This window comes from Struthio camelus, chromosome 1 (assembly GCF_040807025.1).
Source record: "Struthio camelus isolate bStrCam1 chromosome 1, bStrCam1.hap1, whole genome shotgun sequence".
Lineage (NCBI taxonomy): Eukaryota > Metazoa > Chordata > Aves > Struthioniformes > Struthionidae > Struthio > Struthio camelus.
In genome coordinates, this window is record NC_090942.1 from 214,812,667 (window position 1) to 214,837,773 (window position 25,107).

A 25,107-nucleotide genomic window follows, 5' to 3' on the forward strand; every position below is an offset into this window, starting at 1 on the left:
GTGTTAACTTTCTCAGGTTCATTGTTACCACAGTTTGCAGCTAAAAGGAAAACATTACTTGAAGTAAGAGAGAGTACAAATGCCAGTTGCTCCAAAGTTTAATAACTAGCTTCGCCTGAAGGGAAAGATAACAAGCAGATTAAAATGGACTGCTGTGGAGGTAGCTGGACTGACTCTATGTAACCCACTCCTGTGCTCTGTAATTCATTTCTTTTGAGACTGAGAGATTGTCATTATTGCGGTTCACAAGGGCATGCACTATATAAATCACATCTGCGGTAGCAAAGTGATAATTTCTTTTGATGAATAGAAGGTACCTACATGTAGGTGAGAAAAGTACCATGTTTTCCTGTGATTTTTTACAATTTGAACAATTATGGCAGCTATTATTGCAAAAGTGCTGCAGGAAGGAAATTCAATGCTCCACTGGCTGTCTGCATCAGAGTTTGTCTTGATCGCTGTATCACAGAGAGAGCTTTCTCCTCCTCTAGCATTATGAGAATAGGTGAAGACTAACGATATTGTGCTTGCCCATTTTCTGGGCAAAGTAACCTTTCCTTTTAAAAAACACTAATCACTTGTAGAATATGCAGTGTACAAGGTGATCCATTTTACAGCTGCATTCCGTGAACTAAAATCTTGCAATAACAGTGATATGAAACACGCACTTTAAATAAAACTACGTGTACTGAACCTCCTATATTATTGATTTTAGGAGCAGAATGGACCATTACAAACGCCTAACCTGAATAATGACAAGGCAGGTGAGATTGCCAACTACTGTATTTCACATATAATCCACAAGATGTCTGTTTAACCTTCCTCTCCCCATTCCCCTGAAGCAAGGTGGATCTGCAGCACTCTAGGTTTTATGGTTGCACAATTAATACAAAACTAAGTTTATCTCCAGTGTGTTTCTTATCTCTGTTTCCTTCTACCTGTGATTCTGTACAGTCTATCTGTGGACTGCCAGTGTGCTTACTTGAAGGAGTGCAGGTTAATGAAGATGCATGTGCAACTTTAAGTGTACTAAATAAGCTTGGCCCTTGCCAGTCAAATGGGCAAAGCAGGAGGAGGGTTGCTGTAAGCCTGTATTTCTTCCCTAGTCATCTGTCCCTGGCCACTACTGAAGACATGATATAGGTTAGATGGACCTGTGATGTGACCGTCCTGCGTCCCCTGGGTGCTTGGGAGTTGCTGTAGCAGGAACCCTAACTTCCTTACTAAAATAGATGTAATAGTCTAGCTTCAGTTTCTCGGTGTGCAATTTGCATTTCAGCCCCAGACACAAGGATATTAAAGGAGAGATACTGGGGAGCTGTGTTTCTCAGCAACACCCCAACCTTCCCACTTACACTCTGTTTTCTATGGATATATTTATGTGATATTTTGCAGTAGATGAGAACTCACTCTACCCACATACTGAGCCCACTTTGAGTGAGTCAGCTCTATCAAACAAGCTACATAGCTCTGGTGAACATGATGCTAAGCCTAAGAGGTGAAGAGGGGAGGGTTATCAGCTCAGGTTCAGCACTAGCTGGGTGCAACTACACGGCTTGTGGTAATACAGGGACTCTGTGTCCTCTTACAAAGGAATTTGTAGACATCCCCAAGGGGAAGCAAAACTAAAACAAATCTTTCCGCACTATAATTTCCAAAAAATTCTGGGCTTAAGTTTCCCACGCCTTCAGTACTGATCTACTGCATATCTTATGCTTGTGGTAGGGGTCTGTGGGTACCAGTAAAGCTTGTGACCAAAGTCACAAGCTTCTGGCCTTCCCTAAAATGAAATTCATTCCTGGAGACCAGTTCTCTTTCTCTGCTATTCCCCCTTTTAAAACAGTGCAGGTTCTGTAACCTGGTGGCTTCCAGCACAACAGCAGCCAGTGCTGAAGCGATTTTGTTACCCATCGGAGAAGGGTGAGAGCTGGGTTTCCCTGCTGGCCGGCACGCTCCCATGCTGCAGAGCCCGCTGGCGGGAGGTACATCGGGCATGCTTGTCAGAGCTCTCGTCTCGGCACGGGCTCTGTAATACATGCCAGTCAGGGAGGAAAAGTCTGACAAGCAACTGCCACCCAGGAGGCTTTGCAGGGAATGTAATTAATTTCCCCCAGGGCTTTGAAGGTGAGGAAATAACTTTCACAGCCTCAGTTGTACATACACAAGCAGGCACCTTAAGCATTATATATGCTGTGGTTGTTTATATTTTACTAATCTCTAGAAACCTGAATTTAGGTGGACCTTCTGTGCTAGATATTGTGCAGAGATAAATAAGCATAAATATAAATATAAATACTATATATAAAAATATGTAACTATTATATACTAAAATAAAAATAAAGATAAATATTTGGGGAGGTTTCATCTGATCAAAACACATAAAAAAAGATGTCTCAGCAGAGATGTCTGTAGCTGAGCTAGTCACTAGTCTCACTCTACTAACTGTAAGTGGGGCTCACCCCTAACTGTAAGTGGGGCTCAAAAGGACAAATCCACATTGTGTGGCTCAAGAAGAATAAAGCTAAGCTAATACTGGCTGTGTGTTTCCTTAGAGGAAAGAAACAAACCTTAGAGGGAGAAAATAAACAGGTCTGTCAGTTGTGTCACTAATGCAGGCGTACGTGTTCACAGGTAGTTAGTGTTTTAGCAGGGAGTTAATTTGTTAACAGGTTAACAGCTCCAATGCTAATGCTCTCTTGCTGTGTCTCCAGGTACAAGGGAGATCCCTGCATTAGCACAGCTTTTCTCTCTGAGGGCCAACATAACCTCCTAACCAGAGCTCCCCACTATTCATAGCCCTACAGATACAAGCGTTTACTGGGGCTTCTTGGGATGTTGTGTTAATACCCCACAATGCTCACATTTATGTGCTTCTTCAGCTGTCCTTGGCTTTCTGCTGCCTCCTCTGTCTGCTTCTGAAGTGGTTTTTCTTCTTTCCCTCTTTACCAGCCTTGCACACACGTAGCATATGCCTGCAGTCCCACTGACACCATGCAGCCCCCACTGATGCCTCCCACCCCGGTACTCGCATCTCTGCCGCACTGCGAACACAGTCCCTCTTTGCGGGCAGCAGCACTTTATATTCCAGATGTTTCATTCCAGATGTTTCATTCCACTTATATCCCAGATGTTTCATTCCACTTTATATTCCAGATGTTTCATTCCAAAAGGCAACATAAAGGATGTAGACATTTGTCCTGAGTGCAAAATGACTGTCTCATCCACCAGCTTCCACAAGATTTCACCCGGCTATTGCATATCAAAGAATATATTAGGAAATGCAAAAGCTTATGGGGTAAAGTAGTGTTTGTGAGGGGTTGTCCAGCTACATACCATCATCCCAATCATCTTCTGAAAGCAGCAAAGAATATCCTAAGTCAATAACAATTCTCAGGGGCTGGACACTTAGGTTATTCCTGGGAAAAGCGGTAGACCAGTGATGCTCATACTTTTCCTCAATGCAGGGACTTTAACTGCATTTCTCCTTCCTGCCAGGGGCAATTACGCAGAGGACTTCACCTCATCTACTGCATTTATGCAGGCTCTTTGAACGATATGGTGTGGGACACAGTAAGACTCTATGCTGACATGATGCAGAAAGACTGTGTGTTTACTTTTACTGCAAGACGAGGTACGTTGCTAATGGCAGCCTCTTGACCTGCCTTTGTCTAATGTTTCCGATATGGTTCCAAGCTATAGTTCATTTGGTTCCAGAAAATATGACTTTTAGCCTGGGTCATCATTTTTTGCAAACGTATCTGAAAAAGCAATGAGTTTTGTTGTGCCCACATCAAGAGAGAGAATTAATCACACTCAGTGATTTATGCAGTGACTTCTGCATTTTTACACTGCTTTATTATTAGCTGAAATACTGTTGCATTACAATCTCCATCCTAGCTGTGCTTAAGGTGAGTCTATATTTTCCAAATATCAAATGAGGGTAATATTTCCTTTACCTCATGCTTTGTCTGTGTTATCTCCAACGGGAGACAGTTCAGGAAGGAAATGACTCTTTATTTCATATATTAAACGAGTCTGGAAAACCAGTGTTGCCTTACAAGAATTTCTAATGATCCTTTTTGAATGATTTCACTTGTAATGTTCCAAATTCTTGAAGCAAATAGTTTTGAACTGCTAAAAAAAGTTCTTGTTTCCTGTCAACATTTCAAAACAAGAGAACAACTTGCTTTTTCTTGTGCCATTTTTCGGTTTCAAAAACCTGAGATGACATTTAAGAGAAAATGAAAATGTTCTGTTTCAAAAACAGAGTAAAAATAAGAGGCTTTTATTTTGACATCTCCTCTGAGTGAAAATCAAATATCTTCTTGTTAGAATACTTTCCCACAAAATCACTTTTGACGTAACGTTGACTTTTGGAGGGAGTGAAAGAACTGGCAAGAAAGTGAGTATATTGAGTCCATAGGGACTGACAATGTCCATACTATTGAGTTAGTGGATGGTGCGCTGCTGACAAGCAAAAGGGGGTGTGTAGTTTTTGCTTCATAATATATTTTGGAACAGATTGCTCCATACATACTTCTCAAATTAACACTTCACTGATAATCAATGCAATAAGAAACATTTCGTTGTTTCGAGTCTGGGATAAGCCAGAGTGTGGCATTTCCTAAATCTCCTCTCTCCAGCCTGCCACTGAAGCAGAATGAGTTATTTTAGCATCCTGCAGAGGAGTCTATTGCAGCTGATGTTGCTGAATAGCCCAGAAACACTTGTCTTGATCAAGCAGAATTACTGGCATTTTCACGGGGCTCTGAAGCTGATATCCAGGAGACTTTCCCCTGCCTGCTGGGGAATGTTAGAGTGGCTGCAGGTGATAGTGTCTTCAGTACCTGCATGATATTATACTTCACTTGGACTGCTTTTGGCAGAGTGTGCATGTGTGCACAGGCACACACACATGCAAACATACGCAAACACCTGAAGGCTTTTGTTTCCTTAGTGCAAGAATTCAGTCCTGTGTGGCAGCAAGTAAAAGAGTCACTCCTGAACCAAGAAGATCAGCACAGGGCTGTCCAGGTGTCTCTTGTTAGTGCCACTTCATTTAATTGTAAAAGAAGCAATTGCTTTTTCCTGTTGCTCACATTGCTTTAGCACCTTAGAGTCCTAGTCAGATGACAAGAATAATTATGCCAGGTGCTGCACATACCAAAACCATTGGAAGGTCCCTTTGCCAAAGAGGGATAATAATTAGTACATGGGACAAGAGACAATAGATGGGTACAGACAGATGGGATGAGTACAAGGAAATAATGCAGTGGGGTAGTACTGGGCAGCTCACTGAGTGAAGGTTTCAGCTTAGCAATACCCTAGCTTTTCTGCAAGCATCATGTCGAAAAGAACAACAGTGGGTGGTTAGGGTGAACAATTCCCAGCCAGGAGGAGCATGGAGAGACTTATTCGGATGCTGAACAGATGTAAGATAGAGATTGATACCACAAACTTGTTGGTGGGGTAAGTGAATTCTATAGCAATGAATACGGGATGATTTGGGGTTGGGCAGTGAAGAGCCTTGAAAATAAAGACCAGCAGTTCAAGTCTGATGTGACAGAGCTCAAACAAATGGTAGAAGGGTAAAAACAGAGGGGAATACCAGGTCAGAGCACTTGGCTAGTGTAATACATTTGCAGCAGTGTTTTGAACTGTGTGTCTACTTTCATTAAGGCTGCAGAAGAAGGTGCTGTTGCAGTAGCACCACTTTCACACCTAGAAAAGCATTCTAGCTGAACAAATAGTCTAACAAGACTGAATTTTAGAGATGTTATGTGGAAAGAGAGAAAAGTCTACATCATATTGTGCATCTCTAGAAAACCATTTGTAAATTGCTTACACCAAAAATAGTGCCTTTGAAAGTCATCCATACTATATCATAAACACTGTCCATTACTGCAGAGCTTAGAAACTAGGTGAGAACTGGGGCCCTGTGCTAGCTGCTATACAAGCATAAAGTGGTATGGAGATCTTTAATAGCAGCTAATGGCAGTTTATTTTCCTTATTAGTATTTAGTTTTTATTGCTGTTTGTGAGGAGAAGTGCTGGGGTGAGATGGAGAAGAAAAGCCAGGAGAGAAGAGAAAGAGGTACAGAACAAGTGAGAAGAAAGATGGAAGAAACAAAGGACAGGTGCAGGGAGAGCCAGCTGAAGATACTATGTGGTTATGGGGATGGAGGGACTGAAAGAGTCAGCACAGAAGAAAGAAATCATTTTCAGAGTTCAGAAAACACCCTAGTGAGCTCTACTGTGACTGTGGGCTCTTGCTTTCGCTGCTCCTGCAGCTGCTCCTTCCAGCTTGAGTGGGCTGACTCCTCCCTTGTTATTCCCTTGTGCTGACTGTAGAGCATATCTGAATGGCAAGAGATTTGCAATTAAGAGAAATGCTTCACAGAACTGAAAAAGCTTTCATTTTGCTGAATGTATATTTTGTTGAATCTGTGGGGTTTTTTTAAGCCATTCAATTAACAATTAATAATTTTCAGGGTTGTCACCTGCTTTTACCAAGCACTGGGGTTAGATCCCTTCATCTGAAAGCTAGCGAACAGGAGGTGAGGAACATGATTTATGACTGCTAGGAAGGCTGTTGCCTGGGTACCCTGATAACTTCTGCACTGCTAGAATGGAATAGCCTGAAAAAAAGGGAACATTTTTGAGTAAATACTTTGCTTTCCGCTTGAAGGATGTTCTCAGATACACCTCTGTCCCGTCCATCCTTTTGTTTTTTTGTGCATCAGACCCAGTAGGTATGGCTGGGGTGAGCAGCAGATGGGAGCTGACTGTTGCTCTGTTTGGAATATAACTCCTAGCATTTGGCTCACACCTGTCAGCAAACTCCATATACACTTGTTTATCCTCCTCTCTGCCATATGTTTCTATATAAAATCAGTTCCAATGATCTATTGCCTTACTTCTATCACTCCTATTATGGTTGTAACTGAGCATTTCACAGTCGTTAATGCATTTACCCTGACAGCGTCCCTGTTGCGTAGGCATTTAGTATCACCCACTTTACAGATGGGTTAGCTGAAGCCCAGATCAACAGCTCCTCAAAAGTCTTTAGGCACCTCTTTCTTGTTTAAATCAACGGGAGGAAAACACATCTCCAGGAGATGTGAGTTTTGGAAAGCAAACTACTTGCTCAGTTTCACATAAGAAATTCGCAGTGGAGTGAGGAATCCCTCTTCTAGGTCCTACGCAGATGCTCAAAGAGCTGAAGCACTCTTGACTGCCTGACCCAGAGCTGTTCACTGCCTTTGCAAGACCTGGCAGGCCTGCAGTTGCCTGTCTCTAGTCTTTTTTTCACCCTTTGTCAATAAACCCCTCCCTCACAGCCTGCCATGCCCTCACCAATTGCTGGAAGGGATAGCCTACTAGGCAGAAGAGTTAGTTGAAAAGTTAGTTAGTTAGCCCATTAGTCCAATGCAGTGGTAGCAATCAGTTCAAAAGTGCTGTGTCCAAACCAGAAGAGTTGATATGGACCAAAAAAGAATGTTTCTGCTGCAGGAGAAACTGTTTCTCCCATTATCCTCTATTCTTTGTATGCTTGCTTGCCTCTCAGAAAATAACTTCTCAGCCCTTCAGATTTGAAGTCTATGTAGGAGAGGAACAGTTTTTAAAATGTACTGTACTTACCTATCAGTCACCTACTTATTAATTATAACTAAAAGCATGATTAATCTGTCATGGATAAGGCTGCTAAGTAACCCTAATCATGCTAATGCACTTCTGTCACTTACACAAAAGGCAGTATTATTATCAGTTTTCACATCCGTGTGTACTAAAGCCCATATACACAGCAGCTGCAAATCACTGGTAAAATTCTGCCACACATGGGATGAGGCTGCATCATGGCTTTCTGCACTGTCTCTGCAGTGCCTGTGGTGTGATTTATTTCCTCAGCACCAACAGAATATAATAACATTATCTTCTGCAGATAATTTTGCCTTCTAAAATGGAAAACAATTACAGTTATGAGAAGTACTTCCAGAGGCTCATAACAACGGCAGCTGAAATTTCTCTGTGGGAGGGGTCAGCATGAAGACCAAGGTACTACTTAAGCCCTGCACTGAGTGGGAGTTAAGAGATGCATAGGTCTTATGCAAGTGTGAATATCTAAGGAAAATAGTATCATTTTGATATTACAGAGCATAATGCTTTCCCTTCAGTGTTTCTTTTCTCCGAACGTTCAGTTGATCCAGTTTTTAATAGCCTAGACATGGGAAAGTTAATTTCCAGGTGCCAAACTTGAAATCTGTAATTAACTGTGACACCGTTGCGTATCCATCCTGTTAAGCAGTCAAAAGGTGGACAAGCTAACCTGAACCAAGATACGCTGCTTAACTTTTAAAATGTTCTGAAGAAAAGCTTTTCACAGAGAAGAGTTTCAAAATCGACACCTCCAGAAGAATAGCTGTACCTTACAGCAATAGGAACAAAAGATATGTGGGCCATCCTTCGAAGGAACCATCACACTGGTGCCAAGGTGACCTGCTTAGATTTGATACCCTATTTTTAGATGGGTAAAGTATGAAGAACACACCATTAGGCTCGTTGAATATATAAACCAAAGATAAAAAGATTCAACTTTTCTTTCAAACCTAATACTATCCTCTATATCAGAGTTTTAGTGTGAACTGCCTGAGATTAAAGAACATCGCTGCAAGATGATGTCTTCAAGATCTAATCTGTATCCCTGCTGTTCTGCATGCCTCAGTGACCCAAATAAAGAAACCATTTTCTTTTCCATCTGAATAAGCTCCTTGCTGCATGCGAGCTAGGTCTCACTCAGTAGGTTGCTGAGCATACAAATTTATGAAAGAATCCACAAACTCTTTGTTGGGAAAGAGTTCTTTCCTGAATATTAATTTCTCCAGAGCACATAACCCTCAACTTTATAACGCAGCTAGTCAACTGAGTGACTTGATAAGAGCAGGATGAGTTGAAAAGGAAAGATCTGAATAAGCCAGTCTTCCAGACATACAGGAATCTTCCTCAGAGGGAATGGCACCAAATTTTGAAGGAGCTGAATGTTTTTATTCCCCTCCCCCCCCCCCCCAAAAAAAAAAAACCCAAACCAAACCAAACCAAAACAAAGAAACACAAAAAGACCCCTACCTTCCTAGGGCTAGATCCTGGGCTGGTGTTGATCTGGCTTACTTTTGTTTTACTACAATTGAATTACATCTTTTAAGCCAAAGAGTCTGCTGCTGCCTTCCCAGGTCTGCTGACAGGACTAAGGTACAGCATAAAGGGACTGGACAAGAAATTTCTTTTTTATTATTACTGTTCAAAACTATCTGGGCAGCAACTTGGCTTTAAAAACATATTGAAATTCACTAGATTTTTCTAAGTGTTGTATGTAGAGTTTTGCAGTCTTTTCAGCTAACTTTTCTTCTTTATTGCTTTTTAGTCTTCACAGTTTTGTGTACTACAGTACACAGTAAATTGTTGTAGACATTCACATATACTATAGAGGCATACAGAAAATTTTAAGCTCACTATTAAATCTTGGGATGCCTTAGCATAGCAATTTCCTTGTCTTTTTGCAGAACTGCGCTCCCTTACTCCTTCTTATTAATAAACATGACATCCTTCTGTTTGCTTTCCTCTCCATCTGCACAGCTGTAGTCTTTTATTCCAGCAAGAGAGTCACAATTTTGTTTGCCACACTGGTATACGAATTTTTACTTCTTTATTTATGGATAGCACGCTAGAATTTTCCTTATGGAAGAGAAATTAAAAGAGCACTGACATTTGGAACGTAAAGGAATTACTCCAACTGATTATAGTTGTGCTAAAATGAGTCACGCACTTTTGGTCCAAACTTCTTGACATGCATTTCCATATATATTAATCACTATGACACCATTGACAGACTATTTTTACCTTGGTAATAAATGCTGAATGTATTTATCAATTTTTCAAACTACTTTTAATCCAGTAAACATTAAAATAGTTAAGAAAGTTATAACATATTTGCTCTCAAAAAACAGCAGAGCTCAGTTCTACATGTTTGAAAATACTGTGCACGTCATGGTATGTAAAATATTTGCAGTTTTGATATGTAGGTGAAAAGTACACTGTAAAAACACAAAATAAATTAAGTTTACCAAGAAGAATTAAACTCACCTGTCAACAAAGGCATGGTGCAGTACAAAGATAGGATCATTTGCAGAGCCTTGTACTTGAGACATGGAGCCATTCATGTAGATGTGAAGTGCATTGTGCAAACCGCTCTGAGATATGTTTGATATTGCAGTGCGTGGATCAGCAAAGCCTGAATGTTGAAAGGGAAATCATATGCTGATATGACAAGGCATATAATTCTTTTTCCAGTAAAAGTCAAGATCAAAGTACCTACTTTCTCTTCATTTATGTTCAGCTTTTTAAACAAGAGCTCAGGAAAACATGTATAGGAGCACTAATACATTTCAAAGGCATAGCAAAGATGAAATCAGAATAAGCTGAATTAAAACTCCTTCCATACAGCTAATGCAGCATGTCAGCATGTCTGCTTAATTGCTTTATATTTTTAAATTTCTTTGTCCACTGTGTTTAGCTGTTAAAAGACAACCTAATCCCTGCAGACATTTATGCGTATACATTTATTCATGTTGAATAAATTTACTCACTGTGTTTTCATTTTTGGTCTCTATACTTACAGCTTCTTAAGATAAAACAGCCTATTGTATCTCATCATATACTCAGACAACGATCATCTTTAATATCGTTTGTCTCTACCGAACACCTTCCTTCACTGATAGGAGCCACTAGAGTGTAAACTTTAATCTTTACAAAAGGAGCTGGTAAATAGTTGATTAGATGATCCCTGAGGCATGGAAGTCTGTAGAAGAACATTATTTTCGAGATCACTCTGAATGCGGGCTTCAAGAGAAGGCCCTATAGACCATCCCCAAATGGGAAATGCTGGAAGGTGTGTCTCTCCAGAAGCTTCTATCTTGGTGGCCTGTTCACACCTCAGCTGTAGGATGGGGAAGCATAGAGGACACACATTAAAACATCTTTACAAATTAATGATTAAATAAAAAGGGCTGCTGACGATATGCTGACAATATGCTATGACACTGTGCTGATTCTCAGTGCTTTTGCAATATGGTTGCAGTTTATCAAGAGTGTAAAGCAGAGAAAGGATTGATTTTTAGCTCTCCTCTTTGAGAAATGCCTCACACACTTTGAACATCAACTTTATTTACTTATTTGGACCAAGAGGTAGTATTTTAATGTGGACCAGCAGCATGTTTTTGAAGCAAATCTCACAGCTGTCTGTCTGTTTCATGCTGTGACTCGTGTCAGAGGGCAATTTCTGACTTTACAAGCTGGATTCTTTTGGATGAAGCCTGACACGTGTCAGCTGTCAGTGGGCGTTCAGTGCGTTCCGTTCACAGGATAGAACGAGAGCTGGTCCAGAAATAGTCCCTTCTCCCCAAAAAGAAACATGTATGATGAGGAAGTCAGTTCCTCAGTAAAAATTGTTTCACTCTTCAGGTTCGCCCTTCTTGAGCCACATTAAGTATTAAGCTGGCTGGAGATACCTTCTGAGCAGTCTCGTACTCTATCAACTTGAAAATCTGAGTTTTAGACCCCGCTGTGACTCTGATCTGCTGGGTGAAATCACTTCATCTCTTTGTGCTTCTAAATTCAATCATCAGGCTTTTCCTTGCTTATTAACCTCTTCAAAGGAGGGAAAAACTTCTGTCATAAAAATAGTGCTAATTGTAGAGGAGATTATACCATAGCTGTGGCACCTAGGAAGCAATATATCATAATAACCACCCATACTTCTGATTGCAATATTATGAAAAAGATTTTGAGATGTTCAAGAGAAGTCAGAGAAGAAAATGGAGCATCAGGAGAGTTAGAGGAAGTAGCGTCGGTTTGTGATGAGAAATGTAAGACTTCTAGAGGTACGAGTCTTGATTTAGGGGAGAAAGAGAAGCATGTTAATGCCTACAGATAGCTGAAGGTTTGGAGTACATTAGACATGGAGTAGGGTTATTGAAGATGCTTCATGGTGACTTAAATAGCCACGGCTGAAGTTCTCTCAGTAAATATCTTGCCCACAGAAACTTTCCTGATGGTGAATGTTATGTTATCTAGCTGTCACTCAGGGGAAACAGCAAAATAAAATATTTGCGAATGTGGTATAAAGAATGATGCGTGTTGACAATCAGGCAGGAACTCACAGCAACCGAGGGTAGCAATTTTGGTCGTCTTTGCTGATGGCCACAGCTGGTGATCATTGGAATCAGCTGATATAGAAAGACCCCACACTATTAAATCATTGTGAATATCAGCTGAAAAATATCTGTCTGTATTTCATTGTCAAGTAATTATTTAGCTTATATTCAGCTGCAGTATTAGTATGGAGAAGGGAGGAGAGAACTTTGTAGCATCTAGGCAAAAAGCTAGATGTTTTACATCAGATTTGGGAGGCTTCTAAACATTTCTTAGTCTGTTGTAAACACTTGATTGAGAAGGGATATTCAGAGCACTCCTTTTGGCTCTGGACAACTTTTCATGAAACATCTGCACATGAGCTGTCTATCTTAATGATCAAAGGCTCTGTAACAGGAACAGCGTTAGCACCTCCCCCCCCCCCCCCCACCAACTAATTGGGGTGCATTCAAACAGTGTTAGAGCTGACATCATGTTTAACCATATGCCAAACAAATAGGAAGTTCTAATATCTGATTTCTTGCTATGGAAATTCTATATAAACAGTAAAGCTCGCAGGAATAAAATCATAATGCAATATTACTTTACTTATTTTATTAGCCTGGGCCTTATTCTAGTTTCATTTGATTTTTTTTTTCTCTCAGAAAAGAATTTCTCTCTTTCTAAGAGCCTTCAGAACAATTACTTATTCAGGGTGACATGCTACGAAATGGGATAAAGCCAATTAAAGAGAACATGTGAGAAGAAGAGGGGTTTTTTTCAGCATGTGGGAAACTTTGCTGAGGTGGCTGTGGTAAATTCCTTTTGCAAATGTAAAGCTCCAGATTTACACTGAGCTTTCAGCTCAGTGAGCTGAAATAGCAGCTCCTTGCATCTAAAAAGGGGAAGCTCCATTTTCTCCTCCTGCCTTGCTCCATGCTGTTGCTCTCCTTTATGTTAAACGTTGCTCTTGTCAGGCCTTCTGTGAGCTGATTTAACTCACTAATCTGGCAGAAGAATACCCTGGAGGAAGGATTTTTTTTTTTTTTTTATTTTCCTCCAGGCTGCTGAGGTACTTTATCTCATGAAATAATACGATGAGCCCCAGAGCTGGTACCCACGAAGGGGGAGAGTGACTGAATGGAGGATGGAGGAGATAGCACAGAGAAGCAGGACTGTCCCTGATGGCAGTGCTGTTAAATCATCTGGCCAGTACAGGAAACTGTATACTAGAAATAGTCATTAGGGCATAGATCTTACATTATTGAGGTAAGTGAAAGTTTTGGCAATGATTTAAATGAGGGATAATTCATATTTTTAAGACATCATAAACATGATCCTGCTTATGCTTATAGCACTATAAATCAGTGACAGTGATTCAACAGAGCTGAACTAGCTTCACTTGGATCAGGCCAAACTAAATCAGATGAGGACGTAGCCCAAAGTTTACTATAGGAGAAGCTAATGATGCCACCCATAATTAAGGCTGCCTGATACTTTTTAGGAAGATACATAAATAGTTTTCATTAAATATGCAGTTGGGGCAGGTGTATGTCTTTTAATAGAGAGTATTTAGTTATATTAACTGCAGGTTTTATAGTTTAGCAATAGAGACCACAGAAGCCTATGTACAAGCAGTCAAGCACAAAGCTTTGTGTATTAAAAGCAAATAATGTTTTTCTCCACTACTCATTTGCCAATGAATGAAGGGCAGCCAGTGTTGAACTGATCTCAGAGGGTGCGCAGAGCTCCGAGAGCGTTACCAGCGTTCGGTGCCACGGTAAAGGAGAAACAATTCCAACAAGCCCCTCTTGTTTGATTATTTTAGTGGACCGCATTACATCTGCACCTTCTTTAACATTGCTGAGCTATTTGTAGCAGCTTTCTAGGCTTTTCTAACTGCATAATTGTTTTTCTTATAAAGTAAAATTTAGTTTTGTATGGCTTTCCGGGCGTGAGGTCTGGACGGCAGTGACTTTCAAGGCCAAATTCTGCTTTCCATGTTGAATGTCTGAGTCCACCTGACTGTCATACTTACTCCCAGTCTCCCTGGGAATGATTTTTCTTTAATAAGGATTCCACATTTCAGAAAAGTGCAAGTCAGATAGATGCATCTTCTTTAAAACAGAAAGGAAGAGAAAAAGATATCATTTTTAAGGCCATATCCTCACAGGTCTTTGAAGCTAGTGATGTTCCTCTGGCTTATGTTGGTAGAGTTTTTTGCCCTTGGCAATCTTATAGGAAACTTTTCAGGGTTAAATCTAACATATTTTCTCTAGTTATTACTGCAGTCTTGCTACAGTGACTGCAAGATCTTCAGAATTTGGCCTGGGAGGCTATAAGAAATGAAGGTTTGTGATTATCTAATTTAGACCATGTCAGCATCCAGTTTTTCTTAAAATGATGCTAGTACACTGATCTGGACTGAACCGTCTTTCCGGTTCTCTGGTAATGACCCTATGGGACTTGACAGCATTTTCTCTGTGTGCAGTGTAAATTTACCCAGAGGTTGAAAGTTTGAACTGTGTGAGGAATGTTGGCTGTAGGCTAAACTTTTTTAATTAGGAGTTTTCTGTCGGAAAATATCAATTTTCATGAGCTATATAGATGACAGAGAAAATACTAAAAAAGTTTTCCAGAGGAAAATCTCTCATTTCAGAAAAAAAGGAAAATGTCCTATGAAAGTGAAATTAGATTTTGAAGTGTTTGATGTTTTATTCCATTATTTCATGACAGAACAGCAGTAGTGATACATAATTGTGACAGACAATGGAATGCTATGACGTGGCTTGACTTGATACCTTGTGTCATGAGTAGATGTATGAATAATGAAAGTAGTATACAACTTCAGAAATAAAAAAATAAAGTACTCTTTTGGCACTTATGCAAAACTTAGAAGGCACTGATTTTCCTTTGACTTTGCCATGAATAAACTTATTTCAAATGTGGAATTCTCCCACAAAAAAGGAAAGTCTAAATTTTTGAGCCATTGCTTATTCTTAGGAGGTAGCATTAAAGATGTCATACCAAAACTGAACCAGACGAAGAAGAAACCCAACTGTTTCACCTGTAGTCAGCTAACTAATTTCTGATCTTTCTTGGTGCTTAAGAGCTAGACTGATATTCTGTCCTCTTCTTCTGTCCATAAAGTCTGATACTGTCAACAACGTTTCCCAGTTAGGGCCACTATTCAACAAATTCTCTTGAAAATAGTTTGCGTGCATTTCAAGGGACAACACACAAAGTGCCTTTAACCTGTCATTGTTCAATTAAAGCAGAAGGTCTGTCCCTGAGTATAAGAAAAGCCTGTGTGCTCAGCCCCAATGTGCTGTTCCTTCATTGGACAATATTGACCTTTGCTGTTCAAAGCTGTTGTGGTTACTCTTAGATGACATCGTTCCGTAAGTAAGTATAGCATCATTTTCTCATAGCCAGAGAAGGATTCAGCCTGCATCATTGGCAGCTCCTCATTAACAATACTGATATTTCACTACTTAGATGGGTAAAAAAGATGTTGTCTTTATTCCAATTTATGTGGACACTCAAGCATAAAAGACCATATAATTTTACATGAAAGTGCACAGTAAAATACCTAGGACTGGAACAGTCTGTCCTCATCTTATGCTCTGTTCTTGTAAGTGACCACAGCTATTTTCCCTTACAGAACTATATGTGGGGAGTAAATCTCACACTAATGTAAATCCGGAGTCATTAGAGTTATTGCCTTGGTTCTGGTCTTCTTTTGTAAGTCTAGAGTAACTCCACTAAAGTCAGTGGAGCTGCTTTGGATTTACTTTGGATCTAAAAGAGATTAGAATTTAACCTTATGTATATTAGCACAAACTTCTGTAAACAAGTAAAGGACTGATATGCTTTTTTTCTTAGAAAAGGAAGTAAATGTTATGAAATGTAGGAGTGTTTGCAGGTTTGTGGAATGCCATCAAGGAGAAGTGGGCACTGACATAGTAACTGCAAGCTGGCAATTTTAACTTTGGCAGCTATATACAACAAAAAAATAGCCAGACCATTTGTAAGAGAGGAGCTAACAAGATAAATGTTTCTTGGCAGTAGAGCTAGTTTAAGAAGTTCCCACCACTTTTTTTTTAACCTTAGCCATGTACTCTTGCCTTCATATTGCAGTTTATTTTCTTGTTAGCTGAACTGACATACATGTTTATGGACCTGTGGTGTCAATTTGGATGTTGAAATAGTTCAGGTTAAAAAACAAATCTTCTCAAAGAAAAAAAAAATAAAAAGCTGTCTCAGAATGGCACTGTGCTAATATAGATAAATGCCTACTGAACTAAATCTGGCTTGCATTCAGACAGACTCATCACCAAAAAAGCTCCTTATCATGGAACTATATGGGCACTGTTCCACTCCAGCGAGCACTGATTCTAATTAAATGTTTTTATGGAGAGAAAGGTAACATAATGGTCATTGTCCTCTGGAAGTTTATATCCTGTATTTTCCAAGATGATTCAACATGATCCAATCTCCTTCAAAACCATTAATGACCTCTTTAATCACATGATCATCAGTGCTCCTTGCACACTGTTTTATACCAACAGCAAACATCAACATTACCTTTTTTTGAAGTGCCAGTGTTACAAGGGAATTTGGACCTGGGAATTTGGTGAGGAGTTGAGAGACGAGGTTCATATCAGAGTAGAAAATCTCTCAAAATATTCAAAAGACTTGTAGTATGCAGCATCCTATGTAATTTCTTCTGCACACATGAAGGGAATCACTGTCATTTGATGGACAAATTCTGTCTGCTGTTCTGAAACTCTCTGTATTTCATAATTATTTTTCCTCTTCTATTTTAATGTAAAACAAAGGAGGAAAAAACTGGAAAAAACGTTGAAGGTGATGTTGTAGCAGGTCAATAGATTTTGGACAATTTACTGTTCTTGTCCTGATCGTTTCCCTTGTTAGTACTTATTTAGTTCTGCATGCTAGCTGTATTAAAGTCAATCATGTGTCTCACTAGTGCAAGAAAACGATTAACGAATTGAGAACGTATAGAAGGGTCCAATCCTAACAATATGACGAGAAGAATTTGTGCTAATGAAAATAATGACATTTGAGGTTGAGAAGCCTTGTGGTATGTTAGGGTAAGAAGAGCCTTTGTACTGTGAAGCCATTATGAAGACATTTTCGTGCAACTATGTGCTCCTGCAGAGGTTCTGGACTCTGTTGATCTTCACTCTCTTCCATACCGCCTCTTATGCATTACAGATCTCCTTTAGCTGGGCTACAAGAGTTAGACAACAGACTGGGACCAGAGACTTGCACTGGGAGTTGGACTACAAGCAAATGTGGTCACTTTCCTAATAGGATTCTCCCTAGAAGAGGGAGGATCATAGTATTAAGCTTTTTTGGTTTCATCTCTATGTAGCTTCTGAGGAGGGGATATTCATTGCCTCAGCTTTCCTACTGTAGTCCAGCCTCCCAGCCTCCCTCGACATGGATCCTCAGACTTGCAAAGGGCCTTCTTCACTGCCAGGAGAAAAGGAGCGATTCAATCTATTTTCTTCCCTTACAGAATCACACAGGAGGGATCCTACAGGTGCTGTGAAAGGCCTGCAGTGCCTGTCAGGGATGCCGCACTGCTATAGTCTGATAAAAAAGGCATGAATTTGCGCTGTCCCTCCTCTGAGCTAACTAAATGCATCCAAAAGCCATACAGTGCTATACTGAGATAACATATGCTGCTTCTATAGCTCCCTAAGCTGTATGGCTTGTAGATTGTGTCTAAATTGCATTCATCCTCAAGAACATGTAGCTTTGGCCCTGGTCTGTCACAAGAATTATCTAAATCATCTGAAGTCCAAAAGAACCTATTGGTGGCAACTCCCCCGTACTTGGTGTGACGTTTGCAGGACCCTAAATAATCTTGGTGGTGAGCTAGAGCTTCATATCCTTGCTTAGGAGAAAGATGAGCGCTGTTCAGCTTCTGACAGACTATTACACGGAGCAGCTGAGCTGAGTTGGAGGCATATTTGATCTAGAAGAGCTCTCTTCAGATGCAGTGACATTGTTGCAATTCAGATTAAAGCATGAGCCTCTTCATCATGTGTTTGGAAGATCATACTAAGACAGTCACAAAGATCAGCCATGACTTTACACACTTTCCATGAAAGAATGGGTTTGACAGATTAATCAGACAAAACACAGATTCTGATTTTAGAATTGAAATAACTTCTTCCAGCCTCTTTTGGGGCTGTAGATGCTTTTTGATCGTTGTGCAATCTTCTTGAACATCTATGCTATTGCCTTTTTTAAAAATAGCTCCTGTTATTTTTGATAGGAAAAAGTATCTATTTTATATTTTTTTAACAAAGGACAATATTTGACATATAGCTCTTTTTAGCCCTCAGTTTGCACTCAACATTAACCAAACTAAGGTTTTACCTTTTTTCTGCAAGTACTTACCAGATTATCCTTAATTAACCAGCAATCATCATATTGAAATTTAGGCCTGTGAAGCGAGGGGTCTATTTTACCCTTTCAGTAAACCCATCTCTGACTCTGTACAACTTCCATAAACTTCCGTTGCCTTTACTTTTGTTTACTATGCTAACAGCATGTTAGTAGACCCTCATTATGTAATGACTTGTTTACTGCATTTCCCTTTTCTCTGCACTTTCTATTACACTCTTTGCATCCACTCTATTTCATATACTTCATAGATAAATAAATAAACAAACATCTACTCAATTACATCACCTTTTTCTTTCCCAAACTTCACTTGTTTCCCATTTTCAAAGGTACAAGGGACAGCTGTGTCTAGAGCTGGAGTCAAGCAATGTCTCTACTCTCTTTTGGCTTCAGCAGAAAAACTCTATGTTTTTCACCATTTTTAGAGCAAAATCTGGTTCGTGTTTTTCCCTGAGAAGGCTTTATGGCATGCCACACAACAATAAGAATAATACTGAACATGTTATAGGCTTTGATTTCTTGCCGTCACACCAGCTTCTATATTGTATTATTGTGGCCCTTGTAAGCTACCTTGCAAGCAAAATTCTCTGGGATATTAATGAAAGTACATCCTATTTAATTCACTAGATATACGATACATCAGGGAAGCAATAATTTTTGATGACTATCAAGATGTGCTATCTTTGTTTACCAGCAATTTAGCAAGATTCAAAACATGTTGGATAGTTAGATAATTAAGTTGAATAACTAATCTTTTTAGGAAAGGATACTAAAGGTTATGTTTTCTATAACCTACATGGTCAATGGTCATGATTCTGTTAAGTGGATTATTAGACTACCTTATTTTATACAGTGCTGCATTTCTTTGCTGTGCCTAGTGCTGACTCTTGCAGGAGACAAACTCCTAATTTTGGAGTCTGATCTAATTTGCAGTTCACATTTGTTTATCAAATGCCTTTAAGGTGGTTCTCCTTACCTGTTGCTATTCGAAGAGAAAGCATAACTTTTACATGAGTTGTGCTTCATGGAATCATCTCAAACTGCCCAAGGTTTAAAGGCTCTAATCCCAGAAAAAATCAATTTACGGATAGAAATGGCATAGTAGAATAAAACATCTTACCTTCCAAAGTGTTTCGGAAACTGTAATTGGCCATTTTATCCATGGATCCAGATTCATACTGAGTCAGTGAGAGACAAAATTCAACTTCAGCTGAAGATGGGAGTCTTGGGGTCCTTGACTTATCATTGTTTCCGGGATTTCGCAGTATAGGCCCTTCACTCGTGGCACTGCATAAAGCCTGTTGGCTGTTGTACTCTTCAGATCGAGTGCAAATTACCTGTGTAAAGCATTTTCTATTAGCAGAGTTGCAGTGGTTGTAAAAGACAAAAGCAAAGACAAATTTTAATTAATTTTTTAAAAAAGGAGTGAGTGTACAATGTAATCAGTTTGTTATAAGAAGAGATATTAATTTTAAGTTTTTCTGTGTATAATTTTAACATAAACTGGGATATTTAATAGAAAATAAGCCTCTACCTTGGTACATATTCTGAAGTAAATTACTAGTCCTTATCTGGAACTCTGCATGTGGACTGAGGCAACATCAGTTCTCATTTACACCCTTGAAGAGTCTCTGTAACTAAGCTGAGTATTACTAATATAGCAGAACACAAAAATTGGCTGCTGCTGTAACTAAATGGAGGCTTTTTGACTTCAGCAGATGGAAAAGGAAAAAAGTCATAATTGCAGAGTTTTGTCTCCAAGCTGTAAGGAGAGAACTCTCATCCTGGAATACGGAAAAAGACACATTATCTTTCATTCTGAAAATGTCTGTCCACGCTCTGCTAAGCTAATTGGGCTCAATTTCATCATGTCTCAATGATGCTTTATTTACTAAATGGGATAAGATCCTGTTCTATTCCATACAAGTGTTATGGGAATGACTATATCATAAGTTGAGAAGCCATGGTGATAAGTATTAGGAAAGGACCTTGGGCAGACAGAGGGATATAGATATTAAATATTTTCAGACTCCAGCAAGATTTATATAAAAGTGTTGGGTTCAAAGGCAGATTCAATTTACCATGGCATAACAAGCCATCTTTTATCAGATCATGCGTGAAAACTGTCAGTCCAATATGAGACTCCTGGAAGTGCCGAGTAGTTCAAAACAACTTCTAATGATAGTCAGACAATTTCAGCTAAGTCAAACTCCTTCACATTTGCCATGGGTTAAAAGTGCCTATACAGACCGTCACTGTTGCTAAGTTGGTGTTCATTGTCTTTTTTTGCTCAATGTCTTTTAATATCTTTAATGCAATAACTTATTTGTTAGTTGAGGATCAGGTAAGAAGAGCTGATGACCAAGAGCTTCTATAATAGCTTTCACTGCATCTCCGCTTGATCCTAGAAGTGATGGGAATGAAAGTGAGATATCTTTTCATATCTTGGTTCAATAAATGCACAGGGAGTTAGCACATGTACTAACTCACCTTCCTACTTTATATTCAGTAACCTGACTGACATGGAGTCAGGATGAAGGATGGAGGAAAACACAAAGACACAGTGACATGCAGAAGATCAAACTAGAGGTTTGGTGGTCCTTTCTAGTGTTACAGTTGATGAGTCTATGAAAATGAAAGAGAACAACAGTGGCGCCTTCCAGGAGTCGTTCTGTATGCACCTCAGGTGATACTGAGGGTCTGAACCGATAATGATGTTTATTGTTTTGCTCTTTTCTAGAAAAAAAACCCTCAAAACCAAATAAAACTCCAAACAAATCAGAAATCTTCAAAATATAGAGCTCTGTGGTTAGCAGGTAGTCAATACAGTTAATTAGAACATTATGTGGAGAAAGAACTGATCTCGATACTGAGTGATACATTATAACAGAGAACATATAACACCGAGACCTAGAGACATCTTTCATCCTGAAGGTGTATTCTTATTTCACAAACTGAAATAATGAACAAGAAGATGAGTGAAAGCAATCATATTTACTGTGAGTGAGATGGAAGAACATGAGATTCTATATTAATAAAGGCAGTGAGTGGGAAATTCATTTTGCCAGTGCTAGCTGTGTACGCACTGTCAGATTGAAGTAACCTAGGGCTACCTCTACAGTCAATAAATAGGAAGAGGCATCTCTGGAGCATGGGTACCTACTAAATCAGGTAAGTGAGATGTGTGTACTTCTAGGGGCACCTAAGTCTCTCCATTGACTAAGTTAACGAAATAAAATGCATAAAAATTCAATATAGAAATTCTCTGAACTGCGGTTATTAAAGGAGGCAAAATTAAGAGTGTTCAGCTTACTTAGTGCTGTGCTTCTGCATTAGGATGGGATGAATCACACCCTGAAGGCATGGATGTGCCTCTCTACTGACTAAAAGCAGTCAAAAGAAACTTGCTTCATTTCCTAACTAACTTTTGAATGAGTAGAGGTAGATGAGATGACTACTATTCTAAGCGATTTGACCACAAATTCACAGAAAATGTATGACAGAGTTGGTAATGTAACCTAGATTTCTTAAGAATTTGGCATTCTTATATGATAAGATTTCTATGAATATGAATCTTATGAATAAATTATCCTCATCTTTTTTTAAGGAGATAAGAAAGCTTATCAGAGAAATTCATCCTTTGAGACTGCTCTATTAATTGCAACGTGCCATAGTCTGTTAAAACTACTAAGGTGCCCTGGGTAGTTGTAGGTAGAAGTTGTCCAGGAGAGAGTTTCATGTGCACAGAGCACAGTACCCCCACAGAAGATCATCAAAATGGGTCAGGACTGTGCCCCTGAGAGGCTCTTTTCACAATCCCCACCAAGAAGGGAGAGAATGAGAGGGAGAGAACTGCAGTCATAAACACAAAGCACAGCTATAGCACTGTTTTTTGTCATTGTTTTCTGTTAATGAAAGGAAAATTGCATTCTTGCAGTTTATTCCAGTTGGAAGGAAAATAGAGGGATGATTCAGGCTGAGGGAAATACTCTAGTAATGTTGTACTTAGAAAAAGTACTCAGTCTTATTTACCTACAATTGCACTAGTCAAGAAGGCAAGTGTACCTTGGCTGGTAGATCTCATCCCACGTCCCAGTCAGTCTCTTTGCTCAGAGACTACATGCACACAGACTTCTGCCTAGCTCTGTTTTCTCAGGGCCTTATCAAGTGCTTCTTCTGGCTTTTCTGCTCTGCCATCTCCTGTCCTTTCATCTTTCTCTCTCCACTGCCCCGGGATATATCCATAGTGCATCCTAAAGAGGAATTACACTCAAGGCGAGGCTTTTTGGCTATTCAGACAAGGAGTCTTTAAGTATGAGCTCAAACATGTCTAAAAAAAGGAACATTTCCCCATTGTTTTGTTATCAGCTCCAGTGGAGTTTGAGCCAACTCAGTGTTATAAAGCTTACAAATGGATACAGTGGGTTTTTTTTTTCCTATTTATGTCCCAGTATAGTCCTCATTAACTGACTAACTAACTGAATACAGCCTAAACAGAAGCCAGATGCTGGAAGACATCCAGTAACGCATGGTCATGAAATGCCAACATAAGGGCCAAGAATGAAAACGCTTTTTTGTGACCTTATGCTATTTGTTCTGAACTAAGAATTAAAGTCTGGTCATAAAAGTAGCCTCTATGCTTTTCCAGAAAGGTATAATTTAGGTATAATCTAGGTAATATGGGTCTATATCCCTACACTATTATTTGCTCTTTTATCAATCTTATGATGCGTAAGCGGTAACAGCATGTAAGTCAGTTGAGGGGCTTTAGCTGTCTTTCTGGATTTAACCCGTAAAATTTATACAAAATGTGTCATGTCATTGCCTTCTTTTCACTCAGTAGGAAGACTTTCTACTAGAAACATGCTGTTTAAACACACTCTTTTTGTTCCCATTTTCGGAACAGTCCTGACTAAATTTCTGCTTGCCCTGGACAATGCTTAATACGCAAACGGCACCAAGTGCCTGCACTTCAGCATGTGTAATCCACCAGGTTTAGGGAAATTTTTAGGCAGAGACTCTTAAGTAAAGCTTATGTAAGTAGTTAGCAGAGCAAGTGCCAGTAGATGGCACTCCAGAATACGCAGCATTGCTCCTGGACCTTGTAAGCACCCAAAAAAAGCTCTCAGCGCACTGCAGTGGAGATCGTCTACGTAGCTCTTTGTATGGTTTCTTAGAAAACAGACTTTAAATGTGTGGAAGTGTTGCTGCTGTCTCGCACCTTTTTGTGAATCAGAAACCCTTTTGTCTTTTAGTTTGTAACTGGCTGCACAGATCAGCACCTGCACCTAAAGAAAGTGAATTGCATTACACAAACCTTCAGTAGCGTTCAGTCCTTTGTCTGCTATTTTTAAATTCAAAGCTTTTGGGGTTTTGATGACAAATTCTTTGGGGTTGCTTTATATTTATTAGAGCTGTGCTCACAGGGACATGCAATACCTGCAACATATACCTGAACACCTGGAATAAGTGATGAATGTTTTTCTGTGGTATTGAAATAGCTGCTCAGTTACAAACTAAGTGGAAGTTCACTAGTTTACTAATGAAGTAAGGCCACTCAGAGGGTTAATCTGCACCTCTGCACGTTGCTACCTTTAAGAGATGATCCCTTGCTCTGACCTTTTTCGGGGCCCCCTGAGCACAAGTCCACTCCAGCTCAGAAATGACAAATGAATATATTCATAGCATTATGCCCCAGGTTAATATATCCTAAAAGAACTGATTCACAGTACAGGCACAGCGACCATGTGATTGTCATTGCTTGTCTCTTGGACGCATCCCAGTTCTCCTAAGGGCTGGGGTGTGGGCATTTCCTGGGAGATGGCATTTCTCTGTGCATTCCTGCATGCCTGTTTTTCCCACATGAAGTCCAGATGTCTGAACTGGAGCCCCAGGTCCCCCTATATGGCTGACAGAGACTTTGCACTGTTTCAGCACCTTCTTCTGCTCTCTTTCTCTGCTCTCACGTGCTTAGGAATGGCATTAAAGTGCTGCCCTCATACTTAATTTAAAGCACGTGGCAGTTGTAAAGAGATTTAACTTTTACTTTTGGTTAAATTAGGGCCTGGCATAATCTAATCCTAATTAAATTGCATCCAGAAACCAATTACTCACCAAACTGGGAAAATACAAGAAAAATCCCAAATAATCTGCAGCAGAACAAACTGTGCTTTGGGGAGCTCATTTTTATAGGTAAAAATGTAAAAGGTGTTGTAACTATAGCAGATCAAAAGATTTTTACAAGACTATGTATATTTATACCTACTTCTTCATGTACTTCTCAATATTAGCAGAACTGGAAAGATAAAACAGGCAGAGAACTGAGTGAAAGAAAATTTGAAAAGTAAAACCTCAAAGAAACTCTAAGAACCACCTTTATGCATGTTTAAGGTCATGAGTTATCTTTGTGACCCCCTACTGCATATGCATTAACCGGACAAGCTACCAAACTCAAGCTGCAAGGCGATGAGACAAACACAA

At 39.6% G+C, this 25,107-nt stretch overlaps 1 protein-coding gene across 1 annotated transcript in view; it reads right to left on the minus strand.

The window, feature by feature from the left end:
- TYR (tyrosinase) overlaps positions 1-25,107 on the minus strand; it is a 54,286-nt gene that overhangs the window by 22,540 nt on the left and 6,639 nt on the right. Inside the window, exons 2-3 of the mRNA XM_009689092.2 lie at positions 19,748-19,964; positions 10,138-10,285 (exon numbers count right to left, since the gene is read on the minus strand). Of these exons, the coding sequence (XP_009687387.1) occupies positions 10,138-10,285; positions 19,748-19,964 (365 nt within the window). The remainder of the gene's footprint in view (positions 1-10,137; positions 10,286-19,747; positions 19,965-25,107) is intronic.